The sequence below is a fragment of the Rhincodon typus genome, chromosome 12 (assembly GCF_021869965.1).
Source record: "Rhincodon typus isolate 14 chromosome 12, sRhiTyp1.1, whole genome shotgun sequence".
NCBI classification, from domain to species: Eukaryota; Metazoa; Chordata; class Chondrichthyes; order Orectolobiformes; family Rhincodontidae; genus Rhincodon; species Rhincodon typus.
The window spans coordinates 33,789,780-33,805,238 of NC_063343.1; the positions used below are offsets into that span (position 1 = coordinate 33,789,780).

Below are 15,459 nucleotides of genomic sequence, written 5' to 3' on the forward strand. Positions count from 1 at the left end.
TGGAGTTTGCACATTCTCCCTGTTTCTGCGTGGGTTTCCTACAGGTGCTCTGGTTTCCTCCCACAGTCCAAAGATGTGCAGGTTAGGTGGATTGGCCATGCTAAATTGCCCATAGTGTTCAGGGAGGCGTGGATTAAGTGGATTAAGTGGGTTATAGGGGGATGGGTCTGAGTGGGATGCTCTGAGGTTCAGTGTGGAATTGTTGGGCCAAAGGGCCTGTTTCCACACTGATTCTATGATATTAGAGTCCATGCATTAACAATGCATAGTCAAAAGTCTAGCTGGGAAGGATTTCTGTGAAGCAAAAAGGAGAGAAATAATCAGATGCAGAAAGGGAGAATAGGGACAAGATTGTGAAAACTATGGCAGTGATGCTTAAAGTGAGGAAGAAATATTCTGAAAGCCAGAATTAGAGAACTAAATGAAGAAGTTCATTGTACAGGATATGAGAAGCAAAGATTAGGGGAGATTGCATAATTAGGGTAGGGGAAAGCCATGGATAGACTTGGAGATGAGAATGAGGAGATGGAACTTAGTACATGAAGGACAACTCAATGATGGGTAATAGGGACGGTGCTGAATAAAAGAAAATGGTGTATGTTTTGGTCAAATTGGAGCTCGAAAGATAGGAAACTAAAAAGGACACTGACATTGTGCATGAAGTTGACAACAGTACGAGAAAGGTTTTTAAACCAGTGTGAATCTAATGAGTTGTAGAACAAAAATAGAAATAGGTTCTCTTGGTGTTGGATAAGACAAGAGCATTGGAAAGGATAAGCAGAAAGAAAAAAATTTGAAATGCAAGTAAATGTGTGTCATTTAAAGAGTCTATCCTGGTTCACTGTGCCAAATGGCTTGTATTTTAAATTGTAATATCATGAATTTAAATTATCTATTCCTTCCAGACAGTACTCTAATAATGAACATTCAAGAAGTTCTGAACAGGTGTCTAGGTGAACTGGGTCAAGAATTGCTTGTTCTGTCTGCTCCCTCCACTAAAAGTAAAATGAAAGGACAGCCATTGAACTTACAACCTACATTATTCATCTTTTGCCAGTGAAATATCACAGTGGAATCTTTTGATTATTGCAGGTCAGGAATCTCTTACTGCACTTGCCCTCAGTCTTATTCCCTTATTAGACATAATCCCTAATAGTGATCACTTTCAGAAAGAAAAAAAGCTGAAAAAACACTTGCATAAACATTTTTTCCACATGTTCATTTGTCAAGGGGAGCATTTATCCTTCAAATTTAAAACCATGTTTATTAAAATAAATTCGAGCAGAAGAATTTTTTTAAAGAGTCAGATTTGAAGAAAGGACAAAGCTCAAATAGCTTTTGAATAGCATAGCAACAAGAGTTTGGATAATTTCCTTTTATCAGACTTTTGCAGTTGGAAAATCTTTGTTGGGAGGGTAAGTTGGGAAATATATTTTGATGCGGAATGGTAAAATAAGAACACAAACTAACTCTGCATTCGTTGCTTGTGCTGCACAAGTCATAACTAAGATACACACCCAACTCTAAATCCTGGAATCATCCTTCACATTTCCCTCACCAACACCTTACAACACTTTGATCCTCAAAAACAGCCATACATAAACACAAACAATACCAGGCAACTTAAACCATAGGGATTTAACAAATAAAAGCAGTGGCTTTGTTTCATAAAAATATACTTGAATTGTTAAATGGGTTTCAGTCGGATGTGAAAGTAACTATACCTGGGATGGTATTATCCAAGAAGAAAGCAAGGCAACCTCCCACAAACATTTCTGTTGTCAGTAACACAGTTAAAATTTGATTAATTTCTGGGCTGCCTGAAACAGAAGAAAATTTATGTCCAAATCATATAAAATCATAACACAAATAAAATAATGCACTATAATTAAGAGTTGGAATACAGAAAGGATAAAAGAGAAAGTGTCATTTAGTATACTGTCTGTATGTTGCTCCTAGAACTTTGTTTATTTTTGCTTGCAAGTCAAGTTCCTAGAGACTACCAGCAGGACTTTTTTTGGAAGCCAGTGCAGCATGTTTGAAGTCATTGAGCGCTGGAAATTCAAACTGTTTGCTGGTGTAGCAGCACAGTCTCAGAAATTTGCAGACGCAGAACGTCAACCTGCAAGGAGCAAGCAGCCAATGAGGTATTTAAATGGAGTCTATCAAGACCCCTCCTATTTACCAACTGGAAACACACACTGTCATGATAATGGATCAAAAAGCTAAATGTATTTGTTTTGGAGTTAGGAAGAATAAGTTTTTTTTTAAAAAAAGGACAGACATAAACAGAAAAAAAAAAGCTGAGGTTATAAATTTAATGGCTGCCTGTATAATCCACACAGGGATTTTAGAGTCTAAAGAAGGAACAATGGAATGTGGCACCTGAAAAGTGTCAAGAGAACTCAAGACAGTAATATTCCAAATGGGAAAAATGTAACTCAAAAACTATACTGCAATCTTCTTTTCATGTGTCCCAGACTACAGATATAATATGCAAGAACTAAGTTTTTAAAGTGAAAGATGTGTTTGTGTTTTATCCCTCCAGGAATATACAATATGCCAACTGCAACCCTGGTTCCTGTGTTTGTGTACTAAAGAGCTGGTGTAGTTCATGTTCCTCTATACTGATGTGTACTGTCTAAAACAGTACAAATTTCTTTCAGCTGACTGCTGAACTAAAAATTGCCAAACAAAGTCTCAATTGTCAAGGTCAGTCCTAAAGAGATCACACACCTTACCACTGACTTTGGTAGTTGAGTTACTATTTGAAAATTCTTAGTCCAGTCATTAGCTGAATAGAGTTTGTCCAGTTTAATTCAACAACGGCTTTGCTGATTTGTTTTCAGCATTCAGAGAGACTTGATTTATTTTTTCTGCACACATAAGGGCACAGGGGTGTCTAATGGAAGTTCTCAGCTGTGCCCCTTGATAGCACACGTTGGCATAAAGGAACATGTATCACACCAGCGCTTTAGTACACTGACAGAGACCTGGGGTTGCAGTTGGTTTTTAATGCCCTTTCTTGGTGTATTCCTGGAAGGTAAACCACAAACACGCATTTCACTTAGAAATATACTTTTTTCATATTATGTCTATAGTCTGGGATACAATGAAAAAGCAATTGCAGTGCAACTTTTGAGTAGACAAGCCAAAGATCAATTCATTTTCTCTTCCTTTGACTCACTTCTCATTTCTAGTCCAAGTGTCCATTGTATTTTCTTTGCTCATATTATTGTAGCTAATAAATTCACTAGTCCTTGGATTCAAGAAAGCCTTCCTAAATTGACTCCTTTAAAAAGAAATAATATATCGGGCTAGGAAAAGTTTTCCACATAGGAAGGGACCCTTTTAAAGTAACTTTCTTGTGACCAGCTAAGGGAAGGGTTGAGTAAAGAAGGAGAGCCAGCTCAGCTCATCCCCCCCTCACTTTGGAGCATAACCATTTGCAGTATTTTGCTGCAATTGTAATGGATTATGGACCCTTGCCTAGGGACCGATCAAAGTAATATTGTGGTCAAATCACAGCTAGTGAGAGATAACAAGCTTCCAGTTTAGTGATGGGGTAAGGATGCAGGCCAGGGCTGTGGAGGAGGGAACAGAAACAACACTGTTAGAAACTTTCATGTCTGAACCCACCCATGTTGCTCCATGGTCATGGTTGCTGGCCATTTCTTATATTTTTTGAACCTTAGTCTTCAGAGGGGTCCTCCAACCTTAGAATGGTAAGCATGCTCTCTGGCCACTAATCGCCTAGCTCATCAAAACTTCAGTGGTCAAGTTGGCTCAATTGGCTGGATGACTGGACTGTGTTACAAAATGACACCAAAAGTGCAGGTTAAAACCCTGCATCAGTGCAGTAAATCATCAAAGTGTGCTTAATTGCTTTGCCTCTTTTTGATGTGCAGTGTGGTACCCCTCCAACTAGATAATCAGCTCTATTTCTTTCTCATATATCGAATTGCCAATGGTCCCTTGTGGACTAAATTAATCACCAGTCATGATTGTGACTCGAGGCTGTGATATTATTCCTGAGAACAAATACTTAATAGCTTTACAAATCATAAAACCAGTGCCAACAAATAAATTCCTTACAAGAAATTAAAATATGATTGAGACAGAGAAGGCTTGCATAATGCAAGCATTCAAATAATCATGTAAGTTTTTAATACAAATATTGTCAAAATTTAATGTTTTCGATCAAAGATTGAAAAATAAAAGGTTTTTTGTACTGTTAATTCATTTCCATTTCTAATTCCCTTTCACTCCCGTTTTGTCCCCCCAACAGGCCATTTCCCCATGAGGAAGATATACAGTTGACCACTTGTTAAGCCTCTGTTAGTGAGCCTTATCGAGCTGCCTAAAATCACAACATTAAATCCTATAGAGTCATAGAGCTGTACAGCATGGAAACAGACCCTTCAGTCCAACTCGTCCATACCGACCAGATATCCTAAATTAATTTAGTCACATTTGAAAGCATTTGACCAATATTCCTCTAAACTCTTCCTACTCATGTACCCATTCAGATGCCTTTTAAATGTTGTAATTGTACCAGCTTCCACCATTTCCTCTGGCAGCTCATTCCATACACCTCACTCAGCATGAAAAAGTTGCCCCTCAGATTCCTTTTAAATCCTTTCCCTCTCACCTTAAACTTATGCCCTTTAGTTTTGGACTCCCTTACCCTGGGAAAACAACCTTGTCTATTCACCCTATCCATGCCCCTCACTATTTTATAAACCTCTATAAGGTCACCCCTCAGCCTCTGACGCTCCAGGGAAAATAATCCCAGTTTATCCATGCTTTTCCTTATAGCTCAAACACTCCAACCCCAGCAACATCCTTGTAAATCTTTTCTGAATGTTTTGAAGTTTAAAAACATCTTTCCCAAAGCAGGGAGACCAGCAATATTCCAAAGGTGGCTTAACAATGTCCTGTACTGCCGCAACACGACATTTCAACTCCTGTACTCAATGCACTGACCAATAAAAGGCATGCATGCCAAACACCTTCTTCACCACCCTGTCTACCTGCGACCCCACTTTCAAGGAACTGTGAACCTGTATCCAAGGCCTTTTTGTTCAGAATCACTCCCCCAGACCCCACCATTAAATGTGTACGTCCTGCCATGATATGCCTTACCAAAATGCAACACCTCACATTTATCTAAATTAAGCTCCATCTGCCACTCATCAGCCTATCAGCACATCTGTTCAAGGTCCTGTTGTGCTCTGAGATAACCCTATTCACTGCCCACTACAATACGAATTTTGTCATCATTTGCAGACTTACTAACCGCAACTCCCTGTATTCACATTCTAATCATTTATATAAATGACAAAAAGCAGTGGACCCAGCACCAATGCTTGTGGCACACCACCGGTCACAGGCCTCCAGTCCAAAAAGCAACCCTCCACCACCACCTTCTGTCTCCTTCCTTCAAGCCAATGTTGTAATTAAATTGCTAGATCCCCTGGATTCCATGTGATCTCACCTTGCTAACTAGTCTACCATGCAAAATCTTGTTGAACACCTTCCTGAAGTCCATATAGACAATATCCACTGCTCTGCCTTCATCAATCTTCTTTGTCACATCTTTAAAAAAATCTGTCAAATTAGTGAGGCACAATTTCCCACGCACAAAGACATGTTGACTATCCCTAATCAGTCCTTGCCTTTCCAAATACATTTACATCCTGCTCTCAGAATCCCCTGTAACAACGTACCCATCGCTGATGTCATGCTCACCGGTCTACAGTTCCCTCTGTTTTCCTTACCACCTTTCTTAGATGATGGCATCACATTAACCAACCTCCAGTCTTCCGGTATTTCACTCATGGCTATTGATTCAAATATCTCAGCAAGGGGCCCAGCAATCACTTTCCTAGCTTCCCATAAAGTTCTGGGATACATCTGATTAGGCCCCGGAGATTTATCCACTTTTATGCTTTTTGAGATGTCCAGCGCCACCTCCTCTGCAATAGTCCTCGACAGTATAATTCTTTAACGCCTGATTGAGGAGAATTAGTTAACTACTGTCTGACTTGTATGTCTGTAGGCAGCTGGGCTTCAGGGACTCAATTATAATTTACAAACCTAAATGTGTTAAGAACAGATGTTATATCTTCTGATTCAGTGGTGCCATTTGCTTCCTCAAGCATTTTCATTTCCTTTTCTCAATTTTAAAAAAAAACTGAATAAAAAGAAGTTGTCTCTCAGTGCTCTGTACCAACAAGAGCTAGAAGTAACAATGGTGCACCCTTATAGTCTTGGCTGTATTCGTGTTTTAAGCATTTGCAATCTTGAATTACTGAAAAGTAAAACTAACCAATTTAACCCCTTGAACCATCTTTGCCATTTGATTAGAACATGAATGGTTTGTTACTCAATTCCCTTTACTCTCCTTGGTTTGCTAACCCCCAATACACACCAAAAATCTTGTCAATTTTTGTTTTAGTAACCTACAGACTTTTGTTGGAAGAGATCCTAGATTTCAGTAGCACTTTGAATAAAAGTGTTTTCCAATGTCACTACTAAATAAACTATGTCTCTTATTCCAATTTACTTATTACATCCCCTACATTGTTTTTAGTAACTACATTAGATCACTCAACTTTTTAAATTCAAGAACACGCTCATTTTTGGTAATCTCTCAGTGGGGGAATGCCTTCAGGTTACTCCCCCATCAACTATGCCAGTTCTTAAGAAAGGCAACTAGATTAGCTGGATGTAATGTATCCTTTACAATCCATACCAACAATCTGATAAACTTAACTTTCAGCTGCTTACTTACATAACTGATAGATTTTCAATGAAAGGAAAATATGGCAGGATGTATTGACCATTTTACTACCCCATAAAATCTTAATTCTGAAGTTAAAAGCTGTGCTTAAGAATATAAAGTAGATACAACTGAAGAGATTTTGTTTATGTGAAACAGTATATTGGATATATGACACAGAATCAGGCCATTCAGCCCGACAAGATGGATTTGTGCTCTACTCAAGTCTCGACCCATCTTTTCTCAAAGTTCTCAAAGTTTGAGAAGTTTTAAATCACTTATTCCATTCTCCTTTAAATGCACTAAGCTATTTAGTTCAATCATTCCATGTGGTAGCCAATTTCATACTCTTACAATTCAGTTGGTAAAGACGCTTCTTCTGAATTCTGTATTTGATTTCTTGGTGACTATGTTATAACCTCTTGTTTATGTCCTTCTCTATGGGAGGAAACAATTTCTCTGGATCCACACTACCAAAACCTGGGATTAGTTTAATGACCTCTAATAGGTTATTTCTCACATGAGGGTATTCCTCCTCTTTTCACAAAATGAGGCCCCCAGTCTATCAACAATTTCCTGATCTGTATAACCACAAATTTATGGTATTGTTGCAAGAGATGGCTATAGCTGACATATGGTTCTGCCAGGAACTTATATGCTACCACCAATCCTTCACTAATATGAATAATTACCTCGACTAGTGAAGGCAAAGGGTGAACACACAAAGTCTTGACAGAAGAGGCTCTTTTTGAATAACAAAAGCTAAAACAAAATACAGATTCAACAACAGCTTCTTCCCCATTGTTACTAGACTTCTGAATGGGCCTCTCAAATTTTAAATGTAATGTTGATCTCAAATTTTGTACACCTTCTCTGCAACTGTAACATTATATTCCCCTCTCTGTTCTATTACTCTTATGCACTTTGTATGGTATGATCTGCCTGTACTGCAGACAAAACAAAACTTTTCACTGTACCTAGTTACGTCTGACAATAATAAGTAAAATCTTATCTAGTAGTAAGAGTTGCAGTTGAGCATAACTAGGTAACTATATTACACTGATAGAAGACATCAGCATCCCCCAAGAGATATTTTGCTAACCTGGGTTACATTGTTGTTAGCAGTGGGAGTACAAATAGCAGAGTAGAACAACTACAACAAACAACTAGAAGATCTAGCCTAGATTTAATAGAGGCTTAGCATTTAAATTCTAAACAAAAATCAGGGTTGACTTATTGTGCTAAATTGCCTGTATCAATATTGCAAGTTTTAAATAATACTGTGACATTCATAGCAATCAATACACTTCAGGTCACATATTTACAAAGAAAGAAACAGCATTCCACTAACAGATGGTATGGAATCTTATTCCAACAAAATAAAAAAGATAACCTAATGATACTACTCATAAAGGCAGAGGGTTCTCTGCAATCACTTTTTTAAGATATGATTTCAAAATAAGCCATCTTCAAACATCATTTAAGACAGAGATGGATAGGTTTTTGGATTAATAAGAGGATCAATGAATACAGGGAGAAAGCAGGAGTATCAGTACGATAAACTTATCAGCTATGATCAAATGGTGAAGTAGACTCAATGGCCCAAATGGCCTAATTCTGATCCTATGTCTTTTAGCCATTAGAGATCCAATGTCACCACTTAGGTCCCAGGTATATCCCTAACAATAAGATATTTTTATCATCAGTGTAGTACCAAGGGAGTGCTTAATAATCAGAAATTCCGCGTTCAGGTTAATGGCATTAAGTCAAAGATCTATTTGCTATCTCAGGTGAGGTAGAAGACTTTGTGGCGGCTTTTGAAAAGTAGGTGATTTCTCAGACTGTACAACTTGTGCTATTTGTTACTAAGGAATGCTATGCCTTTATTTATTAGTGCAACACTTTCAGTCTTCTCTCCTACAATTTTACTCCGACAATTTTACTGTAACCTATTTATGTGCATTATTTAGCTTACCAGTGTTAATAATAGTAGGGTTTTCATCCAAGTAATTCGGTAATGTTAAACCAAAAAACATGGAGAATCCCAAGACAAAGAGATTGCGTGCTGAATTCATTTCTACAAACTGAAGGTTGGAAAGTCCAACTGCAGTGATCATTCCTGGAAAACAAAAACCAACCAGTTAAATTTTAAAGAAATACCAACAATTTCCATATAGGCCATTCCTTAAAATACATAGCACTATTATTGCATTAACAAAGCAGCTTCCACGAAATTTGTTTTGTAACGGAATTGATATAATGATAAATATCACAGCATTTATTCACTTAAAATCCCTCAGGACTGCAATTCAGACAAAATATATTACAAACATAAGAGCTGAAAAATGTCATTCTTTAACCTCATTTACCATGAATCCAAAGGTTTACTTTAACAGATAATGGGCATGATCCTGGTGATTCTAAGTGCCTGTCATAATTCTAACAAATGGATCAGAGAAACCTTGGCAAAATGTTTCGTCCACTGAAGCAACAGCAAACAAACAATTCCACTCTCTCTTTCTATCCCAAAAATCTATACAGCTATTTGATAGATGTAATTACATTGGAATTAAAATATACATATGTGATTGTTTGACTTAGTAACCATTTCATTACGCATCCCCATTACACATCTACATCAGATCATGGCATCAATTAAAAAAGAACAGACCACATCAAAGTGACTATTCATCTCTTATTTGCAATTTCACTGGCTGTATTTGCAGTAAAGTGTATGATATTTCTCCATGTAATATGACCTGATATTAAAGTACCATAAAGAAAGTTAGTTATAAAATGCACAGAGCCTCTCTGGCTTTGCAGAGCTCCTTGGAGTGAATACGTCAATTAAAAAAATGTAATCCTAAAATTATAATGTATATAAAATTGACTATAATTCAATGAAGCTACAAGTTGTATATTTCAACTTACCAAACAAAGTGCAAAACATGCCTCCGAGAATAGGATCTGGGAGCGAAGCAAACAGCGCTGTAAACTTTCCTACTGTTCCCAAGACCAACATAATAACTGCTCCATACTGGACCACTCGCCTGCTACCAACCTACATAACCAGAACAATACTAGTTAGAAGACCAAAAACAACAATGTGATACAAGTTAACTTCATAAACTAATGGTAAGAACAGAGATAGTTTTGTCAAAGCAAAATTGACTGAAATTGAGCACCGAAACCTTTTTCAAATATATAAACAAGTCGTGAGAGAAGGTTTTATATAGATTTGGTTTATGCTTTACAATGAAAATGCTAATGAAAGCTTGATATAAGTAATCCTGAAAAGAAATACATTGTTGGGCTGTTAAAAAGGTTATGTGCAGAATTTCCTGCTCCCTTGAGCAAAGTGGGCAACAGTGAGAAATGTGGGAGAATAAATCTCAACATAAAGAAAAAGTATTCTAACGTTCGACCCTAAAAGGCTTTAAACAGCTAGTTCAGAATCTCACTAATGGGAACATTGACCAACACATATTCCATAAAAACCAAAAGAACTGCGGATGCTGTAAATCAGGAACAAAAACAAATTTGCTGGAAAAGCTCAGCAGGTCTGGCAGCATCTGTGAAGGAGAGAACAGAGTTAATGTTTCAGGTCTGGTGTCCCTTCCTCAGAACTGATGGTGGCTGGGAAAACGTCAGTTTATATGCAGAAAATAGGGAGGTGGGTGGGGTAGGGAGTAAACGATAGGATAGAGCCCAAAGAGAGAGAAAGACAGTTGGACAGGCAAAGGAGTTGCTAACGATCAGGCTGGGAGGGTGAATAGTTGTTAATGGGGACTGTTAGTGGCTAACAACAGGGGGTGTGTAATGACAGGCTATGTGGTAACAAGGCCTGGTGTGTGGGGTCGGGAGCGGGGACATGGGAGAGTATAGGCCCTAAAATTATTGAACTCAATATTGAGTCCGGAGGGCTGTAGGGTCCACAAGCGGAAAATGAGGTGTTGTTCCTCCAGCGAGCGTTGGGCTTCACTGGAACAATGTAGCACAATAGAGACAGAGATGTTGGCCAGGGAGTAAGGTGGTGCATTGAAGTGAAAGGCAACAGGTAGTTCAGGGTCTTTTTTGCGAGTAGAATGTAGATTTCTGCAAAGCGGTCATCAAGTCTATGCTTCGTTTCCCCAATGTAAAGGAGACCACATTGTGAGCAGCGAATGCAGTAGACTAGATTCTTGGAAGTGCAGGTGAAGTGTTGCTTCACCTGGAAGGTATGTTTGGGCTCTTGGATTCTGGGGAGGGAGGAGGTTAATGGGCAGGTGTTGCACCTTCACCGGTTACAGGGGAAGGTGCCGTAGGGCTGTGGGGAGGTGCTGGGGGTGAAGGAAGTGTGGACCAGGGTGTCCCAGAGGGAACGGTCCCTGCGGAAGGCGGACAAGGGAGGGGAGGGGAATGTGTGTCGGGTGGTGGCATCTTGCTGGAGGTCGCGGAAATGGCGTCTGATGATCTTCTGGATGTGGATGCTGGTGGGATGGTAGGTAAGGATAAGGGGAACCCTATCGCTGTTGTGGGAGGGAAGAGAAGGGGTGAGGGCAGAAGTGCGGGAGATAGGGCAGACCTGGTTGAGGGCCCTGTCGACAACGGAGCCGGGGAAACCTCAATTGAGGAAGAAGGTGGACATTTCGGAAGATCCCTTGTTGAAGTTGGCCTCATCTGAACATATGCGATGGAGACGGAGGAACTGAGAGAATGGGATGGAGTCTTCACAGGAAGTGAGGTGTAAGGATGTATAGTCCAGGTAACTGTGGGAGTCGGTGGGTTTGTAATGGTTATTAGTGGCCAGTCTATCCCCAGAAATGGAAACAGAAATGTCGAGGAAGGGAAAGGAGGAGTCAGAGATAGACCAGGTGAAAGTGGGGGCAGGGTGGAAATTGGAGGCAAAATTAATTAAGTTTTCCAATTCCAGACGAGAGAGGGAAGCAGCACTGATGATATCATTGATGTATCGGAGAAAGAGTTGTGCATGGGGGCCAGAATAGGACTGGAACAAGGAATGTTCCACATACCCCACGAAGAGACAGGCATAACTAGGGTCCATGCGGGTACCCATGGCAACCCCTCTTACCTAAAGAAAATGAGAGGAGTTTGAAAGAGAAGTTGTTGAGGGTGAGGACAAGCTCAGCCAAGCGGAGGAGGGTGGTGGTGGGTGGGGATGGTTCAGGTCTTTGCTCCAGGAAGAAGCGGAGAGCCCTAAGACCCTCCTGGTGGGGAATGGATGTGTAAAGGGATTGCACATCCATGGTAAAGAGGGGGTGGCTGGAACCGGTAAACTGGAAATTTTGAAACCAGCATAAGGCGTCAGATGAATCATGGATGTATGTGAGTAGGGATTGGACCGGGGGGAGAAGACTGAGTCAGGGTAGGAAGAGATGAGTTCTGTGGGCATGAGCAGGCTCAAACAATGGGTCTACCTGGACAGTCCTGTTTGTGGATTTTTGGCAGGAGGTAGAAATGAGCTGTGCGGGGTTGGGGGACTATTAGCTTGGAAGCGGATGGGAGGAGCTCACCGGATGAAATGAGATCCGTAACCATAGTGAATACATTGGCCTGATGTGCCATGGTGGGGTCATGGTCCAGGGGAAGGTAGGAGGAGATATCTGAGAGCTGGCGCTCAGCCTCTGCAAGATAGACGTCAGTACGCCAGACTACAACAGCACCACCCTTATCGGCAGGCTTGATGACAAAGTCCGGGTTAGATCTGAGTGCATGGAGTGCAGTCAGTTCAGAGGGACATAGGTTGGATTTGGTGAGGGGGGCAGAGAAATTGAGGCAACTAATGTCACGTTGACAGTTCTCAATGAAAAGATCGAGTGCAGGTAAAAGGCCAGAGGGAGGGGTCCAGGTGAAGGGAGAGTGTTGGAGTTGGGCAAAGGGGTCCGTGGGACAGGGAGTGGACTCTTGTCCAAAGAAACGAGCATGGAGGCGAAGACGATGGAAGAAGAGTTCGGCGTCACGTTGTGCCTGAAATTTGTTAAGGTGGGGACGGAGAAGAATAAAGCTGATAAAGCTAAACATTTATTCCATGTTTTTAGATTGGACTAATAGACCAATTCACTTCATTTCTACACAGCTTCTAAATCTCCTATCCACCAAGTAACTAGACAGTGCCAATTTCTGACATGGAAGTCACAGCAACACTCACTGGTTTCTCTGGTCATTCATTCAACTTTGTGTTCAACACAATGTGCCTGCATGCTCCATGAATACAGTCATCCTCTAACTCCATGCAAGTTGGCATTGGAAAACTACCAGCTCATTACTAGCTGCCCTTGAGAAGGCATTGTTGAGCCACCTTCTTGAACTGTTGCAGTCCACTTCTACAATGCTGTTATAAAAGTCATTCCAGGATTTTGACACAGCAACAGTGAAGGAAAAACAGTATTTTTCTGAGACAGGATGATTAGAGATTTGAAGGTACTGGTGTTCCCATGTTTCTGTCAGCCTTGTCCTTCTTGAATGTTTGTGGGTTTAGAAGATTGTGTCTTAGGTGTTCAGTGCAGTGTTGCTGAGCATCTTGTAGATGGAGCACACTTTTGCTGCTGTGCATCGGTGGTGAAGGGAATGGATGATTCAGGGTGTGGTGCCAATCAAGAGGGTTGCTTTTCATTGGTTGGTGTCAACTTCCTTGAGTGTTACTGGAACTTCCAACATCCAGGCAAGTGAAGAGTATTCCATCACAGGCCTGACTTGTGTCTTATAGATAGTGAGCAGGCTTTGGGGAATCAAGAGGAGAATTATTCACCACAGAATTCCGAAACCACTGATATGCTTTTGCAGTTACTGTACTTATACGGTTAGTCTAGTTCATTTTCTGGTCAATGGTAACATCCAGGATGTTGATTGCGGTGATGTTAATGCAACTGAACATCAAGGGGAGATGGTTAGATTCTCTCATGTGGCAGAACGTCATCACTTGGCCCAAATTTCACTTGCCACTTATCAGCCCAAGCCTAGCTAATGTCCAAAATGCAGCAAGATTTAGACATGGGTTACTTCAGTATCTGAGGAGTCTTGAACGGTGCTGAACACCATGTAATCATTAGCAAACATCTCCACTTCTGACTCTATGATGGGTAGAAGGCTATTGATGAAGCAACTGAAGATAGTTGGATCAAGAACACCATTCTGAGGAACTCCTGCAAAAATGTCCTGGAACTGAGATGACTGATCTCCAACCACCATAACCACCTTCCTTTGTGCCAGGTATGAACCGACCAGCAAAGTTTTACCCCAGTTCTCGTTGATTCTAATTTTGCTACGGATCCTTGCTGCCAATGCTGGTCGAGTGTGGCCTTGATGTCAAGGATAATCACTCTCCAATATGGCTAAATTTATCCAACACATTTATGGAAAATAATTGGGAAGGGTGTAAATTAAGGTCAATACCAATCGTGTATAAAAAGGAACTGAACGAAATGTGGGGGTGTGGGGCTGCAGTGAGGCGGATGATTGGACAGGCTGTAAGGTCATTAAGGACAAGGGCGCAGCAATGCAAAGAGGCAAAGTGAAAGTTGGGGTGTAGGAGGAAACTATCCTGCATTTCAATCCAAGCTGCTAAGTCACTCACAAGGTCACAAAGGTGAAAACTTGCCATGTTTCAATCTAAAGTCAACGCACAAAAATGAGACCAAGTATCTGACACAGCATGAAGAGCAAGTTAGTGTTTCTTTTTCTTTGTGGGTGGAGTGAAGTTGTTTAAACATGAGGCTTTGCCAAGGGCAGTTGCATTAAATCATGCTTCCACTGATTCTGTATTGCCACTCATTGCATGGTATTGTATTTTATCAGTATAGTCATTCACCGTTCAAGAATGCACATTACAAATTATGCCTCAAGCAATTATTCACACTAATTGCCTGTGTCAGCTCAGCAAATGTAAACAGATGCTAACTTAAGCATCACCTGGGCTAGGAATTTCTGAAAAATTCCATAATACTTTGAAGCTGCCATAATTGTACACTGAAGTTTGAGTATACAATAGCATAGTTTGTAATTTTCAAAGGTGCCTTTTTGAAGGAGATGGGGTTTATGGGGTGCAGCTTGTCTATGATCATCCAGAAAGCTATTACCTAACGTAACATGAATACCTTGGTTTTGCAACATACATTTGGATAGGTTACATACTTCACAGCTTCTCAACGAGGCACGACATTGACGTTCTTGTGAAGCCGCCAAATGTCAGGGCATACTTATAATTGATGTGAGGGTTCTGTAGTACTGTTAGTGAACTGCTGATCTTTCTGAAATTCTCCACAAAGTAACTACTTATGCATCTGACATGCACATTGCAGTGGCAGTAATCGTCATGATGTTTGCTTCAATTGTCAAGACAACAATGGTGAAAGCAATCTCAATGTCAACAGCAAGTCAGGCAAGAATAGCAACCTCTAGTGGCAATTGCATAGCTTCCCAAGGAGAAGCAGCAGGTGTAAATCCCCTATGGAGGTGGAGAAGAATGATGCAACTCTGTGCCCGTTTGCGCATTTTGACAAATGGATGAGATCATGGCAATCAGAGTGCCAGAGATCAGAGGCACCTTTTCCTCAATCACCTTGAGTGCTGAGTCAGCAATGTGCTCACCAGATTGTGCTCCAGAATTTAATCTAGATAGAGAACTCTCTGCAATGAAAGTCTCAACTGGTGAAAGGTACAGGTGGGAATGGTGCTGG

The 15,459-nt window shown here is 40.5% G+C and overlaps 1 protein-coding gene across 1 annotated transcript in view; it reads right to left on the reverse strand.

The window, feature by feature from the left end:
- LOC109930332 (solute carrier family 23 member 1) overlaps positions 1-15,459 on the reverse strand; it is a 107,895-nt gene that overhangs the window by 3,207 nt on the left and 89,229 nt on the right. The window contains exons 12-14 of the mRNA XM_048603718.1: positions 9,716-9,845; positions 8,760-8,903; positions 1,725-1,820 (exon numbers count right to left, since the gene is read on the reverse strand). Coding sequence (XP_048459675.1) covers positions 1,725-1,820; positions 8,760-8,903; positions 9,716-9,845 — 370 coding nt within the window. The remainder of the gene's footprint in view (positions 1-1,724; positions 1,821-8,759; positions 8,904-9,715; positions 9,846-15,459) is intronic.